This window comes from Saimiri boliviensis, chromosome 5, assembly GCF_048565385.1.
Source record: "Saimiri boliviensis isolate mSaiBol1 chromosome 5, mSaiBol1.pri, whole genome shotgun sequence".
In the NCBI taxonomy this organism is placed as follows: Eukaryota; Metazoa; Chordata; class Mammalia; order Primates; family Cebidae; genus Saimiri; species Saimiri boliviensis.
Genome location: NC_133453.1, coordinates 69,731,554 through 69,755,550, shown reverse-complemented (window position 1 = coordinate 69,755,550; position 23,997 = coordinate 69,731,554). Strand labels below are relative to the sequence as shown.

At 36.3% G+C, this 23,997-nt stretch overlaps 1 protein-coding gene across 9 annotated transcripts in view; it reads left to right on the top strand.

Annotated features, from left to right (window-relative positions):
• Positions 1-23,997, top strand: part of UBR3 (ubiquitin protein ligase E3 component n-recognin 3) — a 248,075-nt gene that overhangs the window by 205,940 nt on the left and 18,138 nt on the right. For all 9 annotated transcript variants that reach the window (XM_074399504.1, XM_074399496.1, XM_074399495.1 and 6 more), the window contains 3 exons: positions 15,844-15,968; positions 22,209-22,316; positions 22,451-22,576. In XM_074399504.1, the coding sequence (XP_074255605.1) occupies positions 15,844-15,968; positions 22,209-22,316; positions 22,451-22,576 (359 nt within the window). The remainder of the gene's footprint in view (positions 1-15,843; positions 15,969-22,208; positions 22,317-22,450; positions 22,577-23,997) is intronic.

Genomic DNA, 23,997 nt, shown 5'->3' with positions numbered 1-23,997 from the left:
TATGTCTTTTAAATTCAGATTCTTTGATTATATACTACGTGTTTTGAATATTGTAGAAATTGTAGAGACAAATAGACTGAGTGTGGTGGCTCACGTTTGTAATCCCAGCACTTTGGGAGGCTTAGGCAGGCGGATTGCTTGAGCTCAGGAGCTTGAGACCAGCCTGGGCAATAGTGAGATGCTGTTTCAAAAAGAGAAAGAGAAGTAAATACAGCAATAAGTCTGATGGATATTTTTTGTGGTATTAACAGACAATGTTTTTTCTTTTATTAGTAAATAGTAATCATAGCTAAAAATATGACAGTGAAAAAGTGTTTTTTAAAATTCCTATGGGTCTGTTCTTTTCAGTATTTTAGTCACTAAGAGGTAAAGACATGGGGAAAACACTCTGAAAATGGTTTAAAAAATTGAAGTGAGGCTGGGCGCGGTGGCTCAAGCCTGTAATCCCAGCACTTTGGGAGGCAGAGGCGGGTAGATCACGAGGTCGAGAGATCGAGACCATCCTGGTCAACATGATGAAACCCCGTCTCTACTAAAAATACAAAAAAAATTAGCTGGGCATGGTGGCGTGTGCCTGTAATCCCAGCTACTCAGGAGGCTGAGGCAGGAGAATTGCCTGAACCCAGGAGGCAGAGGTTGCGGTGAGCCGAGATCGCACCATTGCACTCCAGCCTGGGTAACGAGTGAAACTCCGTCTCAAAAAAAAAAAAAAAAAAAAATTGAAGTGATGATACAAATAAAAATTTGAAAAGTAGAGCAAACTGTCAGCCTTAGTGCCTTTACCCTGTCTGTATGCATACATATTTTGATATAGTAGTAATTGTAGAGTTATTGAAAATATAGTCTCATTTTAAGTTTGTATTAATATAACACTATTATATTAACAACATTAGTATTATATTAACAACGTTTTATTTATTTATTTTTTTTTTGAGACGGAGTTTTGCTCTTGCTGCCCGGGCTGGAGTGCAATGGCGCGATCTTGGCTCACTGCAACCTCCGCCTCCTAGGTTCAGGCAATTCTCCTGCCTCAGCCTCCTGAGTAGCTGGGATTACAGGCACACGCCACCATGCCCAGCTAATTTTTTGTATTTTTAGTAGAGACGGGGTTTCACCATGTTGACCAGGATGGTCTCGATCTCTTGACTTCGTGATCCACCTGCCTCGGCCTCCCAAAGTGCTGGGATTACAGGCTTGAGCCACCACGCCCGGCCTATTAACAACATTTTAGTTATTGCTCCTTGGACTTTGTATTTTTCACTTGAAGACAACATTTAAAATATTCTATCAGATAGTTAACATCTTCTGTATTAGAAAACTAGTTTTATTTTGTTTAACTATTAAAAGTTACAGTAGAATGAACATCTATGGGTGTATAAAAGCCTTATTCCTGAAGAAGACATTGTTTGTATAAACTCTAGCTTGATCTTTGATAAATCCTTTTACCTAAGGATATGAAATAATCATTTAAACATATATAGGCAAATTATCATTTCATGCAAATTATGACATTCTGTAAAAAGTTAAACAATATCATTAATAAACAAGCATAATTATAATAGCACTGAGTTTTGAGCTAATATTTTTTTAATCATGAAATTAACATAAAACTTACTGTTGAAGGAATTTAAAAATGTACAACTGAAGTGTCATTTAGTATTGTTCCAGAACATTTTCATCAGCCTCAAAGGAAACTGTATGCCTGTAAGCAGTCACTTTCTTATTTTCTCCTTCTTCTTTAAATAACATATTTAAATATTTTGAAGTACCCCTGGAAACCACTAATCTGATTTCTGTCTTCATGGATTTACCTATACTGGATATTTCATATTAATGAAATTATACATTATATTGCATTTTGTGTCTGGCTTTCACTTAGCACGTTTTCAAGGTTTTTCCATGTTATAGCATGTATTAGTACTTCATTTATCTTGATGGCTTAGTAATATTCCATTATATGGATGTACAACATTTTGTTTATTCATTCATCAGTTGATGGGCATTTGGGTTATTACCACCTTTTGGCTATTGTGAATAGTGCTGCCATGAACATTCATATAGAAATTTTTGTTTGAGGCCAGGCATGGTGAATCACTTGAGGCCAGGAGCTCACAACCAGCCTGTCTCTGCTAAAAATGCAAAAATTAGCCCGGGATGGTGGCACACACCTGTAATTCCAGCTGCTTGGGAGGCTAAGGTATGAGAACCTCTTGAACCTGGGAAGTGGAGGTTGCAGTGAGCTGAGATTGCACTACTGCACTCCAGCCTGGGTGACAGAGTGAGACTTTGGGGGATGTATAGCTAGAAGTGGAATTGCTGGATCATATGGTAATTCTGTTTAACTTCTCAAGGTAATTACATATTTAACTGCAAAACTTTAGATACTTTTGAATGTTACTTTTTTTGGGGTTGGGCCATGTCCACTAGTTTAATCATTTGTGTTTATACAGCTTAAAAACTAAACCTGTTAAATAGTCTCATGAAAATTAATCTCTTTGTAAAATTAGTTTCAAATTCTTTAGGCTTTTTGTGTCACTTTTATTAGTTTTTCTTAGTCTAGGGAAACAGTTGCCTTGGATCATGCTGGTTTACTCCTGATTGTATTCTTCTAATCATATTAGTAGCATTACATTTTGAAATATTTTAAAAGTTACTTTATTATGTCTTCAAAATATTTAAATGTTATTTAAATATACCTTTTACTTATAATCTTAGTTATTACATAAACCTGAAAAGCTAAAAGAGAAGGAAACTTGGCATAGAGAAGGAATTTTGTTTCTATAATCAATATTTAATCTAAAGAGAAAAATATTTTAGTTAAGAGTAAAGGACCTGTTTTGTCAGTGTCTGAAAGCTATAGCTGGTGCATCGTCCTTCTTGTCAGAAGTCACTGTTGGCACTGGCTTTCAACAGAAGGCAAAGTTCATGCTGAAAGAGGATACAATACATGAATTAACCAAACCTAGTAAATTTAATTTAGTAGAGTCAAGAAACTATATTTTAAAGTGAGTAAAGAAAACTGATATGCTTAATAATGGCTAAATAAATAGAATAAATTTAGGAAATCATCAATGTAAAAATGTATAATATTGTAAATAATCATGCCTTAAAGTAATATCATTAAAGAAGAGTTTCTTGGTGAACAAGTTTTTTTTTTTTGTTTTTTTTTTTTTGTTGTTGTTGTTTTTTTTTTTTGAGTTGGAGTTTCGCTCTTGTTACCCAGGCTGGAGTGCAATGACGCGATCTCGGCTCACCACAACCTCCGCCTCCTGGGTTCAGGCAATTCTCCTGCCTCAATTTCATAAATTCATTGCCTAATTCAGTTCAAGAAATCTTAATAAGCACCTACTGTGTGCCAGGTTGCTATGCTTCTTTGCCAAGTGCTGGAGACATAAAGATGGACTTTGCCCTTGGGGAACCAAATAACTAGGTATTTAGCAGTCACTTCATTTACCTGTAGTTAGAATTGCTTTTAAAACTTGTGCATTATATGATTTCTTAAAATTTTACAATAATTTAAGATGGGATTATCTTGAGATTGGATTATACTGCTGTTACACACATTATATAATATTTTGCTGTCATTGTGGTTATGAATTCGTCTTAGAATTTAGGGTCAGACAAAAAAATGCCATTCCTTGTTATTTTTTTTAGTCTTTCACACTTTGAGAACTGGATAGAGCCCTTTAATTGCTAGGAAGTTCAGAGCTTAATTATATTAATTTTCCACGGACAGATTTTTTTTTTTGAGGGGAGGTAGAGAGTTGACTAGGGGAGATAGAGTTGTTAATATGAATTTTTCTTCTCTGCTCCCTTTTGATGTAAGAGTTAATAGTTGGTGGTCTTTTTTGTGACAGTGTTTTTATTATAAGCTGTTTTTATTATAAAAATGTGTATTTGTATAACTGTTTAAGTTATTGGTTGTTATTAGAAGAGAAAAGAAGAAGAAGGAAAATTGTACTGTTTAGACACACTAGAATGTTAAATGCTGCCTATGGTTTTATCTGAAAAATATGTGGGTACAGAAACCTACCTACATACCTCTTAAATTTTTTAATGCTTAGCATTGTTACCAGGTTAAAAGACCTTTCTATGCCACTTATCTCATCAGAAGCTCAAATTAAATATATTAAAAACAAGTTTTTTTTCCTTGATCTCTTATGTTCTTGGATCTTACCTTTCATAATACCCATCACAATCCTAGCCTCTAAAGCATAAACTCAGAGGTAACTTCTGATACACCACTGTTTTCAGGTATTTGTATTTAGTTCTTTATGTACAAGAGGAAAGATTTATAACTAAGGTCAGATTTGACTATATATAGTAGAAAGAAACCAAAATAACACAGTAGCTTAAATAAGATACTGCCTGTTTTTTTTTTTTTTTTTTTTTTTCCCCACGTAGAAAGAAGTGTGAAAGTAGGCAGGCCAGATACTTCTACTTCACAGCACCAGATTCTTTAAGGTATGGTTCTCATCCCCCTGTGCCAAGGTAGCTGCCAGAGTTCCAGTCATCACAGTCTAGTTTAAGGCAGCAGGATGAGAGTTAAGAAAGGAATTTCACGTTCTTTTTTAAGAAGCCCTTTTAGAAGATTCACAGAAAATTTACAATTATTACCTCTCAGGCTAAAATAGTTTCTTCCTTTTGAACCTCCAGGATTTAAGACATTAAATAATCATCCTTTTTAGGGAGTATGTTAGTTTATTTTCATGCTGCTGATAAAGACATAACTGAGACTGGGCAATTTACAAAAGAAAGAATTAGTGGACTCACAGTTCCACGTGACTGGGAGGTCTCACAATCATGGCAGAAGGCAAAAGGCACGTCTCACATGGTGGCAGACAAGAGAATGATAGCCAAGTGAAAAGAGCTTCCCCTCATAAAACCATCAGATCTCATGACTTATTCACTACCATGAGAACAGTGTGGGGGAGCCACCCCCATGATTCATTTATCTCCCACTGGGTCCCTCCCACGACATGTGGGAATTATGGAAGCTACAATTCAAGATGAGATTTGGGTGGGGAGACAACCAAACCATATCAGGGAGGGTCAGTTACCCAGGTTTGGATCATGTTGCAGTTTTTGAGGAGCTTCACAAATATGTTCTTAACCATGCTTTGTAGGATACAGACTCCAAGATTCTATAGAGCACCTGGGACCAGTGATTATAGAATATCTCTGCTTCCAAGATTTCCATAAGCAGGGCCCACAAAAGAGAGCTTTAATTTTCCATTGACTTTAAGAAAGAGAAAGAGAAAGAGAGCTTACTGTTTTCCATTGACTTTAAGAAAGAAAATATCTCGAAGTTTTGCTTTGTTTTAAACCAAGGGCTTTAAAATAAATAATTAAATAAAATAAACTATTTATTTACAAGCATACATTACAGTAAACAGGCCCGTTTAATGAACCGCCCCACCCCCCCATCAACTCATGGCCAGTCTTGTTTTATTTATATCCTTACTTATTCCTTCCTCCCTCCCACCTGTGGTTATTTTGAAGCAAATTCCAGATTGAATATCATTTTATCTATAAAGTCTTCAGTATGTATCTCTAAATGATAAGGATTCCTTCAATAAACATAAGCATAATGTGAACACAGTTAAAAATGAATAATTATGCCTAAATATCCATAAATATCCCATCAGTCCATCAGTGTTCATAGTTGCTTCTTGTAAATGGTTTTTTGTTTTTGGAGACAGAATCTCGCTCTGTTGCCCAAGCTGGAGTGCAGTGTTGCGATATCTTGGCTCACTGCAACCTCCGCTTCCTGAGTTCCAGTGATTCTCCTGCCTCAGCCTTCCGAGTAGCTCAGATTACAGGTGCCCACCACCACACCTGGCTAACTTTTGTATTTTTAGTAGAGACTGGATTTCACCATGTTGGCCAGGCTGGTCTCGAACGCCTGACCTCATCCACTTGCCTCGTCCTCCCAAAGTGTTGAGATTACAGGGATGAGCCACTGTGCCAGGCCTGTAAATGATTTTTTTTTGTAGTTGGTTTATTTGACTTAGGATCCAAAAAAGATCCATACATTGAATTTGGTTGTTAATTTCTTTTAAGTCTGTGGGTTGCTTCCTTCCTCCTACCTCCTTGCATTTTATTTGTTGAAGAATATGGGTCTTTTTTCCTTTAGAACTTCCTATAGTCTCTGTTTTGCTAGTTTGTACCCCAACAATATCATTTAAATAACGTGTTCTTCTGTCCCTGTGTGTGTCTTACAAACTGGCAGATACATTTTGATGGAATTAGTTTCTTATTTCTTTTTGCAAAAATACTGCATGAATAATGTTAAATACTTTTATCAGGAGATATAATTTCCAGTTGTTTCTCTTTATGTGACAGTAGAAGCTATTGATTATTCTCTAGATTTATTCCTTATTTTATTTGTTAAGTGGAATTCTTAAAACTAAAATTTTTTCCTATTTGTTTTTCCTTTTTTGTTTACACATTGGTAAAGTTTATATAGGAAAAACAGGTTAAATGCTTGACTTTATTTACCAGTTCAGAAAAATGACCTTTTTTTTTTAGCATTCTCCAAAGGTGATTGCTTTTTTTTTTTTTTAGTATTATGAATTATTGGATTTTAATATATTTAGTGTCTTTCAATCCCATAGTAAAATAATACAACCATAGTAAACACTTTAGGTTGGCTTATATCCTATTGATATAACCCCAACAATCTTTGATAGCTTCTTCAGACCAAGGCTTTATTTTTTAAAATTTTGGGGGGGATAGGGTCTGGTTCTGTTACCCAGGCTGGAGTACAGTAGTGCAGTTATAACTCGTTGCAGCCTTGATCTTCTGGGCTCAAGCAGTCCTTCTGTCTCAGATGCCCGTGTAGTTGAGACTACAGGTGCACACCACCATATTTGACTAATTTTATTTTTCGTAGAGATGGGCGGGGGGGCCTCACTTTGTTGCCCAGGCTAGTTTCTAACTCAAGACTTAAGGAATCCACCTGCATTGGCCTCCAGAAGTTCTGGAATTACAGGCATGAGCCACTGTACCAGCCTGAGACCAAGGCTTTTTAAAATGTGGTTCCAGAGTTTTATTAATAGGCTTCAAGAAATCCGCAAATCTCCTAAAATGAAGAAAAAATATTGTATGTATGTGTGCATTTTTTTCTGAGTAGTTTCATAGCTCTTAACAGATTTTCAAAAGGATTTTGACCTCTACAATTTAGTTACTTATATGTTATCCTAGGGACTCCTGGCCATAGGCAAATACAATTTGTAGAATCAGCAGATTACAGTGGGATGAGAAATGAGAAGTAAGTGAGAGAATTGAGACATTGAACAGAGAGATATTCCAGAAGAGAATGGAGGAAGAGAACAGAAGTCATACATGATGTATGTCCCGCTCACCCCCTTTCACTTTCTATGGTTTTAGTTACCAGTGGTCAACTTTGGTCCAAAAGAGTAAATGGAAAATTCCAGAAATAAACAATTTATACATTTTAAGTTGCATGCCATTCTGAGTACTACAGTGAAATCTCGTGCGGCCTTGTCCCTTTCTCTCTGGGAAGTGAATCATCTCTTTGTTTAGTATATCCACAATGTACATGCTACCCACCCAGTAGTCGTTTAGTAGCCATCTGGACTATCAGAACAACTGTCGTGATATCACAGTGCTTATGTTCAAGCAACTCTTATTTTACTTAATAATGGCCCCAGGCCGGGCGCGGTGGCTCAAGCCTGTAATCCCAGCACTTTGGGAGGCCGAGGCAGGTGGATCACAAGGTCGAGAGATCGAGACCAACCTGGTCAACATGGTGAAACCCCGTCTCTACTAAAAATACAAAAAATTAGCTTGGCATGGTGGCGTGTGCCTGTAATCCCAGCTACTCAGGAGGCTGAGGCAGGAGAATTGCCTGAACCCAGGAGGCGGAGGTTGCCGTGAGCCGAGATCGTGCCATTGCACTCCAGCCTGGGTAACAAGAGCGAAACTCCATCTCAAAATAAATAAATAAATAAATAAAATAAATAATAATGGCCCCAAAGCACAAGACTAGTGATGGTGGTGAGAAATAAAAATAAAATCTTAAGCTCCCCAGCTGAATAGAAACCCATCTTGGCCAAGGAAACCCCAGAGCAACCTTAAAAACTGAGTTCCCAGCCATGAGGATGGGAGGTCATTCACACCTCAGTGTGACCCTCCCTTATTAACCTTTAATCTGAATTATTTTCTAAGGTATAAGCAGAAACCAGCTCTAGAAAACAAGAAACAAAGGGCTCATTCTTTAATCACATTCAGCCAGTCATCTGGGGTTACAGCCAAACTCCCCTCTCCCTCTTTGGAGCATCTCAATACATCGCTACCCCAAAACTGACCAGCATCTCTGGGCTAGTTTTGGCCAACTTGTGAAGGAAGTTCAGTGAGGGTTTTTAATGTCTTCTTCTAATTCACCTTCTAATGTCAGAGGGCCAAAACCTCCACCCTGGGATCATGCTATTGCCGCCAGTTTTTGAACACACAACCCATGAAGAGGCATAAAGCTGAATTGCATATGTGCCTGTTTCTCCTTTCATAAATACTCATGACTCTTCCTACAGCTTATCGAATACGTTCACTGAGCCACCCTGTTCAGCATAAATTCCTGACCTCCCTCAAAGGACTTGCTCTTGGCTTATGCTAGAGGCTGTGATTCCCACCTTGCTGATGGTTAGCCTGCAGGATGCAACCTTTTTTTTTTTTTTTGAGACAGAGTTTCGCTCTTGTTACCCAGGCTGGAGTGCAATGGCACGATCTCGGCTCACCGCAACCTCCGCCTCCTGGTTTCAGGCAATTTTCTTGCCTCAGCCTCCTGAGTAGCTGGGATTACAGGCACAAGCCACCATGCCCAGCTAATTTTTTGTATTTTTAGTAGAGACGGGGTTTCACCATGTTGGCCGGGATGGTCTTGATCTCTCGACCTCGTGATCCACCCGCCTCGGCCTCCTAAAGTGCTGGGATTACAGGCTTGAGCCACCGCGCCCGGCCCTAGGATGCAACCTTTTATGAGAAATAAAGCTCTCCTTTCCAAACTTGTAAACCTTCTGATTCTTCAGTTGACACTGGCAATTTGGATATGTCAAAGAGAAACTAAAGTTCTTTCTTTTAAGTGAAGAGGTAAAAGTTCCTGACTTAATAAGAAAAGGAAAAAAATTGTATGCTGAGGTAACTAAGATCTTTGGTAAGAATGAGTCTTCTATCCGTGAAATTATGAAGAAGGAAAAAATTTGCACTAGTTTCACAATCACACCTTAAATAGCAAAAGTTATGGCCATACTACAATAAGATATTTTGAGAGAAAGATCACATTTTCATAATTTTTATTATATTGTTACAGTTCTATTTTGTTATTGTTAATGTCTTATTGTGCCTAATTTACAAATTAGACTTTATCATAGGTATGTATGTACAGTTGACCCTTGATCAACACAGAAGTTAAGGGTGTGGTCCCCCTTTGTTTCTCCAGATCCTACCCGCCTCCACCATGTAGTTGAATATCCGTACATAATTTTTGACTTCCCAAAAACTTAACTGCTGATAGCCTGTTGACCAGAAGCCTTACCAATTGCACAGTCAATTAATACATAATTTGTGTGTTATATGTATTATGTACTTTATTCTCACAATAAAGTAAGCCACAGAAAAGAAAACATTAAGAAAATCATAAAAAGAGAAAATATATTTAGTATTTATTAAGTGGAAGTGGCTCATCCTAGAAGTATTCATCTTTGTCATCTTTATGTTGAATAGGCTGAGGAAGAAGAGGAAGAGGAAGGGTTGGTCTTCTTGTCTCAAGGGTGGCAGAAGTGGAAGAAAATCCTTGTATGAGTAGACCTGCACAGTTCAAACCCATCTTGTTACATAGTACTGTAGATATAGGGTTCAGAACTATGCACAACTGCAGACATCCTCTGGGGTCTTGGAGTGTATCTCCTGAGGATAAGGGGAGATTACTATTACAAAGGGGTTATTTTTTGTTCTTAAGATAGGAGAATTATGAGCATGTTTAAATGTTTGCCATTTCTCGATTCTTTACTTAATAACTCATGATGGCCCTTTACCTTATGTTGCCCTTTCCTAGAAGCCTTTCTGTTGGTTCTTCTCATTTCCATAATAACTTGTCTGTGATTCTGTTTTTATACTTGTCTGACTTGTCTGATTTTCTTTAATATCTCCCTCTCCAGACTGTCAGTTCCTCCAAGATTAGCACCATCTTATGTGTATCCCTAATGCCTACCTGGTATGTCATATGTTCAATAAATGCTTTAGGGAAGCAGTGGGTGTGTTAAAAAATACTATAGTCTTCTTTTCTGGTAAATTGCTTATTTTGTTTTAAAATTCAAGAAATCTATTACTTTCATTTGAATCTGTAACACTTATATTGTGATCACTTCTATATAATTTTTTTTTTTAGAGTGTTGGCAGTTTATGGGGCTCAGAATTCAATTGTCTGAAGTATACTCAAAGCACCGGCATTAACTACCCCATTAGTTGTTAGATGAACTTGGTATCTTTTCTTGGTTCTATGTTGATTAAGGCAAATGAAGCCTTATTAAACTGTTTGGATTCTTTACTCATCAAAGAGAAAATAGACTTGAGTTTATCACACAGAAGAGCACAACACAAATTGATTTTTCCTGTAGACTAGACTTTTTGGAGAGAGTCAGACCACATGTAGTTAGTAACTGTAAATGATAAAAGGTAAGACTAAGACGATTTGATGTCTGCATGTGCAAAGTGCTTTATGGAAGCAGTGGAATAGTACATATTTTTACAAAACATTTTAATGGTGATAGGAACAGAATAAAATGTTTAATACCTTCTTCAGATCATGTCCTGTTTACTTGTGTGCTCTTCCCCTAGGGATTTTGTTATTTTAGATATACTCTACCTTGTCTTAAAAGAAACTACAGGTAGTTTACTTCTAAGGCATTTCAAGTAACTATTAATTAATGTTCCTTTGTTCAACCTCAGGTATTTTGATAGTGTTTTTGTTTTTGTTGTTGTTGTTGTTGTTTTTAAACACATTGACTTAGAGTAGGTGTCCAATCCTCTTTTCTTCTTTTTAAGTTTTGATAGTTGTATTTGAAGGTGTTTGTTCTCTGTTTTAATGTTGATAGTTAGCAGTTGGCATAATATAAACCTCATGTGAGAGATTCCTTGTTTTTCTAGGTCCCTAAAAGATGTCGGTCTTACACATGGCAAGCATTCAATAAATAAATATTTGTTAAATGAGCAAGTGAATGTGGGAACTTACGCTTAAGCTTTGACTTTAAATTGGCAGTTAACAAACAATCGTCTATTGGTGTCCATGGGAGACTGGTTCCAGGACCTCCTGCCAATACCAAAATCCACAGGTGCTCAAGTCCCTTTCATAAGATGGTGTAGTATTTGCATATAACCTACACGTATCTTCTCATATACTTTAAATCATCTCTTGATTACTTAGAATACCTAATACAATATAAATGTTATATAAATAGTTGTTATACTGTATTGTGTAGGGCATAATGAGAAGAGGAAAAAGTCTGTACATATTCAGTACATACACAACCATCCATTTTCTTTTCTTCCAAATACTTTTGATCCATGATTCATTGAAGCCATGGATACGGAAACTACAGGTACAAAGCTGACTGTATTTTTTTAAATGATATAATCAAGACAGACAAATGAACTAAAACCAGAAATTAGTACTTTTCTACAATGAAAAGCTAAAACTATAGTGGCTGTAGTTTCTTTTAGTACATTATTTCTATTTTATTATTTTATTTTGCTTTTTATAGTGTATTGTATTTTTTTTCTTGGAGATGGAATTTCACTCTTGTTGCCCAAGCTAGGGTACAATGGCACCATCTTGGCTGACTGCAACCTCTACGTCCTGAGTTCAAGCGATTTTCCTGCCTCAACCTTCTGAATAGCTAGGATTACAGGTACCTACCACCATGCCTAGCTAGTTTTTTGTATTTTTAGTTGAGATGAGGTTTCACCATGTTGGCCAGGCTGGTCTCGAACTCCTGACCTCTGGTGATCCACCTACTCCAGCCTCGCAAAGTGCTGGGATTACAGGAGTGACCCACTGTGCCGGCCACATTACTGCTTTTTAGTAAAAGAAAAATATATTTGTGTATAGTTTAAGAAGAAGCTATACATGAATAATGTTTTTACGCAATATTAATGACTCTCTGGTTAGGATGTTTTTGTTTGTGCATAATAAACAAATTCTGTCATGTCTGTCACTTATTAAAATACATAATTAAATGATGGAAATACTTTACTTTGATGGCACCATCCTTTCCTGGTTCTTTTATCTCTTTTTGTACTCATTTTCAGGCTCTTTTTAAATTTCTTCTTTCTCTTACCATTCTTTGAATTGTTCTTCAATTCCTGTCGTTTTCCTTAACAGTTTTATCTTCTTTCTCGTAACTTTAACTACACCTGTTACCTGATGATTCCCAAATCTCTAGCTTTAGACTACAACTCTCCAGTGAGTTCTGGACTTGAATTTTTAGACATACCTCAAACTCAGTAAATATACTGTTAATATTCCTTCTATCCACGTCTGGTCTCATCCTCTCTTTTACTTTTTAGTCAATGCTGCTACCATCTATGAGAAGACACCATCACCCTCTACCTCCAAAGGTCCACCAAATCCTATAATTTCTGTCATCTAAATATTTCTCTAACTTGACTCATTCTGATGGTTGACTCACTGTTCTTCCTTTGTTCTGGGCATCCTGAAACTGTATGGAGGTTCCTCAAAAAACTGAAATAGAACTACTGTGTGATCCAGTAGTCCCACTTATGGGTGTATATCCTAAGGAAGTAAAAGAAGTATCTCAAAGAGATATCTGCACTCCAGTCCCGTGTTCATTGCAGCTTTCATCACAATAGCCAAGATATGGAAACAACCCAAGTGTCTGTCAGTGGATGAATAAATTAAGAAAATGTGGCATATAAGTACACTGGGATATTATTTAGCCTTAAAAAAAGAGGGAAATCTTGCTGTCTGTGACAGTGTGGATGAACCCATAGGACGTTGTGCTAAATGAAATAAACCAGTCACAGAGAGAGAACTACTGCATGATCTCACTTATATGTGAAATTTAAACAAGTCAAAATAGAGAGTAGGAGGTTCACATGGGACAGGGAGTTGGGGAAAATGGGAAGATGTTGGTCAAAGGGTATGCACTTTTTATAAGATGAATAAGTTCTGGAGCTCTAATATACAACATGGTGACTATAGCTATAGTATTCTCTAGTATACTTAAAATGTACTTAGAGAAGAGATTTTACGTATTCTCAGCATGCACACATACAGACACATAACTATATAGGATGATGGATATGTTAATTAACTTGATTATGGCCATCATTTCACAATGTATGCTTATATCAAAACTACATTGTCTACCCTCAATAATATAATTTTTGTTAATTATAACTCAGTAAAGCTGGAGGAAAAATAAAAGATCATTCTGGCTAGAATAATGTAGAATAAGGAAAGTAGATTGCAGGGAGCTGAGAGGTAATACAGATAAACTACTGTGCTGAAAAGAATTAACATAGAAGGCCTGACTGTTGTCCTTTGAAAGGCCTCTTGCAAGGTTAGGCTTTGACTGGCATCTGGGAACTTGGATTTCAGGAGGGGTCACATTCCTAGAATTGATACGAGTGGCACGCTATGCCTAAACTGTACGAAGAGTGTGGTTTATGCTGAACATACTTGCTTTCCTCTTGAGAGTCTGGAATTTTTATATGTACCAGGAAGAGAGTGCCTGCATGACTCCAGTAAAAACCTTGGGCACTGAGTCTCTAATGAGATCGCCTGGTATCCATTTCATACATGCTGTCACAGCTTGTTTTTGCTGGGGAAGTTTAGCACATACTGTGTGATGCTACTAGGAGAAGACTCTGGAATTTTCCTCTGGACTTCACCCAATGTGCCTTTTCCCTTTGCTGCTTTTAACTTTTATCCTTTTGTAGTCATAACAGCTATGAGTATGGCTCTGTACTGAGTCTTATAAGTCGTGCTAGTGAATCATCAAACCTGGCAGTGGTCTTGGGGACCCCCAACACAGCCACTTTAGCTGGGATTATAGGTCTAGGCAAGAAAGGATGCAAGTCTGGTCCAGAGTTGCAGTTGACTTGAAAGTTGAAATTGACTTGAGAGATATTTAAAAAGTAGAATTAATAGGATTTGGTGATTATTTTAATGGAGAAATTGTCAAGAATTTCTGTACTCCAGCAACTGATTAAATGGTAGTATCCATTTGCTAGGGGAGGAGTATAATACAATAAAAGGAACACTGAACCTGAAGAAAAATAATTTGTATGGATTCAAGTTCAGACCTGGGTGCTTATTAGCTTTGATATCACAAGCACATCTTTCTGAAGCTCAGTTATCCAATTGAGACTGTTTTGAGGATTGAATGAGACACTTGAAGAAAGTTGCTAAATTATTAGGTAAATATAAATGTTAATTATCAATATTAAAGCTTCCATTTATTAAGTACCTAATGTGTGCCAGAAGCTGCCAGGCACTTTACATATTGTTACTACTATTTTGTATTGCTATAGTTTTTTTATTTTTATTTTTGTCTTTATTTGAGGCAGGGTCTCACTCCATTGCCCAGGCTGGAGTTAAGGGGAGTGATCTTGAATTACTATAGCCTTGACCTTCTGAGCTCAAGTGATCCTCCTGCCCAGCCTCCTGAGTAGCTAGGATGACAGGTGCTTGTCACCACACCCAGCTATTTTTAAAACTTTTTGTAGAGATGGGGTCTTGCTGTGTTGCCCAGTCTTATTGCTATAGTCTTCATTAAACTCTGAAGCCAAAATAGTAACCTAAATATCAGTTTTGTTTTTTTTTTTACTTTATAAGATTTATATAATATTCCATATAATATTATCCTTGTTAAGATGTGTCATCCTATAGGGCAGGCGTCCCCAAACTTTTTACACAGAGGGCCAGTTCACTGTCCCTCAGACCGTTGGAGGGCCGCCACATACTGTGCTCCTCTCACTGACCACCAATGAAAGAGGTGCCCCTTCCTGAAGTGGGGGGAGGGGCGGATAAATGGCCTCAGGGGGCCGCATGTGGCCCGCGGGCCGTAGTTTGGAGACGCCTGCTATAGGGGTAGATGATGTGTTGGTTTTAAACACCGTGACTCCTAAATATTGTTATTGAGCATCTGAAGCCCAGTAAGGGCGTTTGCCAAGGTTTCACAGCTATTCCAGTAAGGGCGTTTGCCAAGGTTTCACAGCTATTCCAAGGTTGAATGGCATTAGCACTCTGGTCTTCGGAAAGAGAGCACCCTTTCCACTGTGCTAAATGCTTCTGGTTTACATATCCTTTGGATGAATAGAGGAATTTTGCTTTCATAATTCCAGATCTGTTGGGCAGCAAATATAATAGTACATTATAATTTCAGGCTCTCAGCACTTTGGGAGGCTTCAGTGGGAGGATAGCTTGAGTCCAACGGACTTGAGACTAGCCTGGGGTACATAGGGAGACCCAATCTCTACAAAAAATAAAAAATTAGTTGGGCATGGTAGGACATGCTTGTAGTCCCAGCTACTCGGGAGGGGCAGACTAGAGCTGAGATGAGAGCATCACTTGAGCTTGGGAGGTTGAGGCTTTAGTAAATTGTGATCATGCCACTGCACTCCAGGCACTGCACTGCCTGGGTGAAAGATTGAGACCTTGTCTCAAAAACAAACAAAAAAATGATTAAGTATTGAAAACTAAAACCAATTACATGTGCAAGAAAAGGCATATATCTATAAAACTGTCTTGAGTACAAAATACCTAAATTCCAAAGAAATAATGATTTTTTTCTCTTGCAGATCACTTTACCTGCATTGTGAAGGTACTTTTTACCCTGTTGTACACACAGGCTCTTGTGGCGCTCTCAGTTAAATGCAGCGAAGAAGATAGGTCAGCCTGGAAACACGAAGGCGCTCTCAAAAAGGTTAGTCTTTTTCTAAGTTTGTCATTTAGCAGGTAGGTGCAGTCAATTAAGCTGGGGCTATTGAGTGAATAAGAGTAGGTTTTTGAAAGACAAAATGAGGTACTGGTATTTTAATTGTAAATTGAGCACCTACAGGCTAAAGAACAATGAGGCCTTCTATAGCTGTCTCTAAACCTCCTCCTTTATCCCTTTATATATGAGTAGTTTTGTTTTGCCTTTGCTGAAAGCCTTAAACTTAGAGAAGTTAAATAAATTGTGCTAACACAATGAACAGATGATAAAATATCTACAGACTTACTCATTTTATTTGCCACTTTTCCTTTTTGTCCCTATCCCCAATCACAATCCAAAGATAGCTTTTGATGCGCACTTCTAAATTTAAAATCCTAGCCTTTCCTTTCCTGTCCTGCCCTGTCCTGTCCCTCCTAGGCTGGAGTGCAGTGACACAGTCTCGGCTCACTGCAACCTCTGCCTCCTGGGTTCAAGCAATTCTGCCTCAGACTCCCTAGTAGCTGGGACTGCAGGTGCCTGCCACCATGCTAAGCTAATTTTTGTATTTTTAGTAGAGATGGGGTTTCACTATGTTGACCAGGCTGGTCTCAAACTCCTGACTTCATGATCTGCCTGCCTCGGCCTTTTAAAGTGCTAAGAGTACAGGTGTGAGCCACCATGACTGGCCAATTCTAGCCTTTTCTTAATTATGCCTCTTGAAAATACTACCTTTTTTCATGTTAGAATATATACAAGTTTAGCAAACTCAAAGGAACTCAGTTTAAGCTAAATTATGCAAACCATTTAGAAAAATCATGCTACTTAAATGTAAATACTTTCAGTAGCTTGAGAACAAATGAGATACTATAGAGCTTTAGAACCGAAGAACTGACTGAGTGGTTCAGCTTAGAGTTAGAAAAAAGAAAATTGCTTCAGTGTTTATTTGTGGAAGTTGGTAGGAAAAAAATAATAGGTATAATGTAAATTGAACCTTTCGATTGACTCACAGAGTCTTAAGGGGTTTTTAACTCTCATTAAAACTTCTTTTGTTAAAATTATATCTACTTTATCAAAGGAGAGAGAACCAATTATAAATACGTGAAATGTATTCTATATAATGAAATAGGTATAATGTAAATTGAACCTTTCGATTGACTCACAGAGTCTTAAGGGGTTTTTAACTCTCATTAAAACTTCTTTTGTTAAAATTATATCTACTTTATCAAAGGAGAGAGAACCAATTATAAATACGTGAAATGTATTCTATATAATGAATAAATACATAAAATGTATTCAATACAACAGTAAACTTATCAGTTTACTCTCAAATCATAATTATGTGTAGATTTAAGATGGTATCATCACAAAGTTCACTATATCTTAATTATTATGGGTTAAGGATAATGATGGATTATGTGTCAGTTGGTCATCAAACCCAAGTACAAGGCCAATCTCCTGTCATTAAATAGAGATGTTACTTTTTTAATCAAAACATAACTTGTCTCAAGTCTCAGCTTTCTCAAAAGTAAATGAAAGGTTTGGACCATGTGATTTATAAGGGCCCCTCTATTTCAATTCTGTTACTCTAAATTCTCAAAATGAATTTCTGTGTTCTTGAAATATTTTTTTTCCACCTTGTTCCTGGTTAATTCTTGGATAGTTTTGCTTTTTGTAATTATCTTTATTTTTCCTAATTTTTTTTTTTTTTCAGACAGAATCTCACTCTGTTGCCCAGACTGGAGTGCAGTGGTATAATCAGGGCTCACTGCAGCCTCAACCCCCTGGGCTCAGGGGATTCTCCCTCAGCCTCACCGAGTAGTTGGAATTATAGGCTTGTGCCACCACACCTGGCTGATTTTTTTTTGTAGTTTTAGTAGAGCTAGGGTTTTACCATGTTGCTCAGGCTGGTCTCAAATTCCTGGACTCAAGGAAATCTGCCTGCCTTGGCCTACCAAAGTGCTGTGATTATAGGCATGAGCCACCTTGTCTAGCCTATTTTTCCTAAATATTTTTTTAATTTTGCTGACTGCAATCTCTGTTATTTATATTGTTAGTATTCAGATAGTATTCAAATCAGGTATATTAGGTTTCTGTGTTGTCCCATTTAAATATGCTTCCTTAGTAAGCTGTCTAATTGTTAAAATTACACATTTAAGAAATTTGCTGATATAATTTGGATCTAACTGTATTTATTAACAATTGTAAATCTATGAAGGGAGGAACATGATGTAATTTTGTTAACTTTTCGGTCCGGTTTTTTTCTGAACCTCATAATTGTTATTTTTTAAAAACACTTAATAAAATACTTTATATGAGACAGATTCTTATCAGAACATTAATTAGAAGTATATTGGCGTATAGCCATATAAATATATATTAGTTTATAGCTATGTAAATACATAATTTTCTTTAGTGAAAGAAAATTAAAAATTATGATAGTTTGTAGGTTGCTTTACTACATATTATTAGCTTTTTCTACAATAGACATAAACATTTAGATACATCGCAGATTGTAAATACTTGTAATATAAACAACTATACTGTAAAACACTATTTTGTGTTAAGAATTTAAGCATCTGTGGATTTTGGTTTCCAAGGGGGGTTCCTGGAACCCAGTTGTCATGGAAACTTGAGAGACAACATATTTATGAGTGATGAAATATTCCACTGTGACCTCTGTAACTATTTAGATTTCTGCATCATCGATTCCTCTTATTTTTTTCTTTCTTATTTACATCTTATCTCACCCCTTTTCTTCCTTCTTTTCTTCCTTTATTGAATTTCACTGATTTGCTTCATCTCTTTAATTGCATATGTTTGGCATAATAATTGTAATGAAAACGTATTTTTGCCAGATCTAATCTGGCTTATGGTAATAAAAATATAGGTACCATATATTTTTTGAAGCGGTAACTTGATATTGAGATTTAGTTTTGAAAAAGTCATTATTACAGTTAGTATAAATCATACTTTTTTGGTCAATGGAATTTCTACTAAGAGTCTTTATACTAGAATTTCTTTTCTTTTTTTCTTCCTTCCTTTTCCTTTTCTTTCTTTCTTTTCTTGTCCTTCTTCTTCTTCTTCTTCTTCTTTTTTTTTTTTTTTTTTGACAGGATCTCATTTTATTGCCCAGGTTGGAGTGCAGTGGCACGATCATGGATCACTGCAACCTCAAACTCCTGGGCTCAAGCAATCCTCCCACCTCAGCCTCTGAAGTAGCTAGGACTACAGGCACACACCACCACACCTGGCTAACTTTCCCATTTTTTGTGGAGAGGAAGTCTTGCTGTGTTGCCCACGCTGGTCTTGAACTCTAGGCCTCAAGCAATCCTCCTACTTTGGCCTCCCAAAGTGCTGGGATTACAGGCATGAGCCACCACGCCCAGCCTACTAGAATTTCTTAATCTCAGATTCTTGGATAGATTTTTTTGTTTTGTTTGCTGGGGTGCGTTGTCATAGCATCCAAAATATACTGAAAGGATCGGTCACTTCAAAAAGTTTAAGAAGCACTATAATTTAGACAAAGTACTCTACCCAACACAGACCATCTTGGATCTCTTGACTCTTTAACCCGCATACTTTTGCCACCTCCCCCTTAGGATTCTTTTTATCTCAATTTTAAGTCTTTCATCCATGTTCTCAGAAATCATCTTTTTTAAGCTTCATAAGCCTACCTTTTCATTTATTCAAAGATTGCCTATGTTTTCTTAATACTTTGTATCAGGAAGGCTTCTCAATACAAAGCAGTGAACATTATGTTATATTTAACTTTCTGATATGATATAAAACTTGCCATATGTAAAATAAGTGCTTGAAAGTATTTGATAATAATGACTTAAAAGTTAGTATCACTCAGTGACTTACTTAGCTGTTCTGAACAGAAATACTATTCTGTTGTACTCTTTGAATCTTTTACTCAAAAAAGTATATTGAATTTAGGAAGCTTTCAGGCTGAATTATATATTTAGAGAAACTAAACTATGCCACCTTGATTAATAAATAGCAGATCAAGGGTAGTATTTTGAGTTTTCTACAAATCTATGGTAGTGTTTTGGGTTTAGGTGAACTCGGCCTTTTTAAGAGATAACTTACTTAAATCAGTTTTAAAAACATGATACATTGCTGTTTTGATATTTAATTCAATATTGATTCTTGTGAATTATATGTAATCTATAGGTCATTATATATATATGTATTTTTTTTTTTTGAGATGGAGTTTCGCTCTTGTTACCCAGGCTGGAGTGCAATGGCGCGATCTCGGCTCACCGCAACCTCCGCCTCCTGGGTTCAGGCAATTCTCCTGCCTCAGCCTCCTGAGTGGCTGGGATTACAGGCATGTGCCACCACGCCCAGCTAATTTTTTGTATTTTTTTTTTAGTAGAGACGGGGTTTCACCATGTTGACCAGGATGGTCTCGATCTGTTGACCTCGTGATCCACCCGCCTTGGCCTCCCAAAGTGCTGGGATTACAGGCTTCAGCCACCGCGCCCGGCCTAGGTCGTTATATTTAACCAGTAATCATACTGTTGATTAATTAGGTAAGGGTGGGGTGAGCCACATGATACAAGGAGAACCATTGCAGAGTCAGAGTCATTTGTATATTTTAGAATCAGGACATAATGCTACATAGCTGAGTGAATATGGCAGAAAGCACAGAAGTAATTTAAAGATAATGCAAAGAACTGATTATCAAAAGAGGCACACCCAATCAAGTTCCAAGGTCCAATATTCCAAAACTTCAGTATTATTAAAATAAATTTTATCAGTTAATTAGCAGGTATTTCTTGCTCAGATTTCTGTTACGCAGAGGGATACATGGAAAATAAAAAGCATAGTTCCTGGTATTTTGGAAATTACAGTCTAGTTGGAAAGAGCACAGTAACATGAATGATATAATGAGGAACCATAGAAAAAACAAGTATCATCAAATAATAAATTATGTGGTCCAAACTATCTGTGCCTTAAAAGTTTAGGTTAAACTTAATTTTGTGATGTTTATCCCTTCCTATATTTTAGGATTTTTTTTTTTTTTTTTTTTTCTGAGACAGAGTCTTGCTCTCTTGCCCAGGCTGGAGTGCAGTGGCATGATCTCAGCTCACCACAACCTCTGCCTCTCAAGTTCAAATGATTCTCCTGCCTCAACCTCCCAAGTAGCTTAGACTACAGGCACCATGCCTGGCTAATTTTTGTATTTTTAGTAGAGATGGGGTTTTACTATGTTGGTCAGGGTTTCACTATGTTGGTCAGGCTGGTCTCTTGAGCTTGTGATCCTCCTGCCTCAGCCTCCCAAAGTGCTGGGATTACAGGCATGGGCCACCGTGCCTAGCTGTTAGGATTTTAAATGTATAGTTAATAAGTAGAATAAAAGACATCATAGCAATTATTACTTTATCCCAATTTACATTTTATGGTAATTTGCATGTTACACTTTGTATTTCCATGAATATAAAAAGAGGTGCATTTCATGCATAAAGATTTTATTGAAATAAATTTGAATTCATAAATTTTCCCTTTCTTATAAAAATAGAAGTAGTCATTAAGATCAACTTGTAGACTGTTACTTAATATCATTATCTGCATAGTCTGTAATACGTATATTGTCCTATTCTATTTTTATAGTATACTATTTTAATAAATCCTCAAAGACATTTGAGAGAAATTGTAAATGAAAAAAATGTGTGGTCTATATTTTTTCTGTTGTTTGTATATGTTATACTGCTTTAATGACTATTTTTTTTAAATTTGGCTCTTTTCACATTGTAAACTTTTTTTGTACAGCTTAAATTTGTCATATTCGTTGCTTAGAAAATGTTTTTTATGTTGGCATTCCATTATTTAGGTAACAGCCTCACTTTCATTGGCCATTTCTAGTTTATTGCTGTAACAGTGCTGTAGTGAGTGTCTTGTACATATAGCTATTTTTTTTTCTTTTGGATTATATCTCTAGGAAGAATTCCCAAGGGTGGGAATTACTGGGTCAAAAAATATGACTTACATATGTTCATTTACATTTAATTATGTAATTTATCTGCTGTCTTTTAAAGAAGCATTGGAATAGCTTTGACCACCTACCCAGTTTCATTGTGAATCCAGAGGTGTAAAATTTTACCTGAATTTTGAAGAATTGAAGCTCATATGCTTGAAAAATAATATAATCACAGTTTTACTCTTCTCATTAAAAATTATTTCCAATGTAAATTTTTAATAATTTTCAGTGACCAGTGTAACTAATATTTTAATTTTCTCCAGAATACATGTGATGCAGAAAAGTCTTATGAAGTGTTACTGAGCTTTGTGATAAGTGAACTATCTAAAGGAAAGTTATACCATGAAGAAGGAACTCAGGAGTGTGCAATGGTATGCTTTTGCTAAAATCAGATGTAGTGGTTATTTAGTAAAAAAAAAATTAAAATTTTGCCATTATGAATACAATTTTTAAAGACTTTATTGATTGTAGACTGACTTATTCATATTTTCTTTTTTAACTTTAGGTTAACCCCACTGCTTGGTCTCCAGAATTCATGGAAAAATACTTACAGGACTTCTGCTTACCTTTTCTCAGAATTACCAGCCTTCTTCAGCACCACCTTTTTGGGGAAGATTTACCTAGCTGCCAGGTATAATCTGGGATATGCAGTAGGGAGCCTTGTTTTTATACTAAGCTATTTTATTTTTTGAGTATAATGTTATGATAGTACATATGTAACTGTCATACGAATATATGTTAGTCTAGCTTAAAGGAATAAATATTTAGGATATTTACTATTTTTGTTATATTTGTATTTGTTAACATCCACCCATGTTTATGATATTACTACTAATATTGGATACTTGAGCAGTTTGGGATTAGATCAAGATAATACATACCCAGTACTTGATGAATAGGATCATGGGATTCAGTCTTACTGATATTTGTATACCTAACATCATCTGCTTATAATATTCTTTTAAAAGTTATGTTGGTCAGAAAACTGATTGTTTGAAGATATGACAGTAGTTATAACAGTATTCGGTTTGTAGCCAGTTGTATTAAAACTTGGGTGAATGAATTACCACTGGTTTAATCTATTTCATACAACTGTGGATCGATATGAGTAGTCAAGAAAGTGACAGGGTAGGAAACCAGAAGGTAAGTAAATTCAAAGTATGCTTATAGGAATGTGATCCTGACTTACCTGCATTCAATTCCAGGGAATTTGGTATAGAAATTAAACATTTATCATATTTATGACCTTTGAATCCTGAAGTATATCACAATTAAGCAGTCTTATGTTCCCTCTTTCTTAAGTAATTTATCATTACATTAAATAGTTCGAATTCTTTGATTTTTATCGAGTGCTTCAAGATAAATCCTGCACATTTGTCAACAAAACATTCTTTTTAGAGTTATAAGATGTTGAATAAATTATTTTAAATAATCATTCATTACATTTTTTTTCACAGTTTTTAAAATTTATATTTTAAAAAAATGTGTTTCTTTTTTGGCATATGAGCATCCTCAAGCATGGAGAAGATTAACCAAACAAAATCAACTTCTTTCATGAGCTGTGCTTATTCACATTTAAAGGCCATTGGCTGTGGTTCTCTCTGTTCTTGTTACCTTATGGCTTATTTTGTCATTTGTTTTTATGAGGAAGTATTTTTTGCCCGTAAGTTGGAAAGTGCCTGGAGGTCTTGAGCGGGGCATTGAAAGTTCATCTGGTGTTTTGAGTATACAGAGATGCCTGTAGTGGAGTACCACAGATGTGCTTAGACCAAGAAAGAAATACACTGAATATGGTGCATAAAAAGGAATGGTGTGACATAGTAAAGAAAGAGATTAAAATATACTTTTGATGGAACTTGAATTTCATACGAGGGAATTTGGACCATTGAAAGATGTTAGATAAAAATATGCTATGACTAAAATTTTGTTTCAGGATAAAACCTCATTCTAGTATAAGACCGATTGTGGAGAGTGAAGAATTGAGAGATGGGAACAGAAAGACCAGTTAGGAAAGGACATATTGGGAATAGAAGAGGCTAGAGAGCAATTACA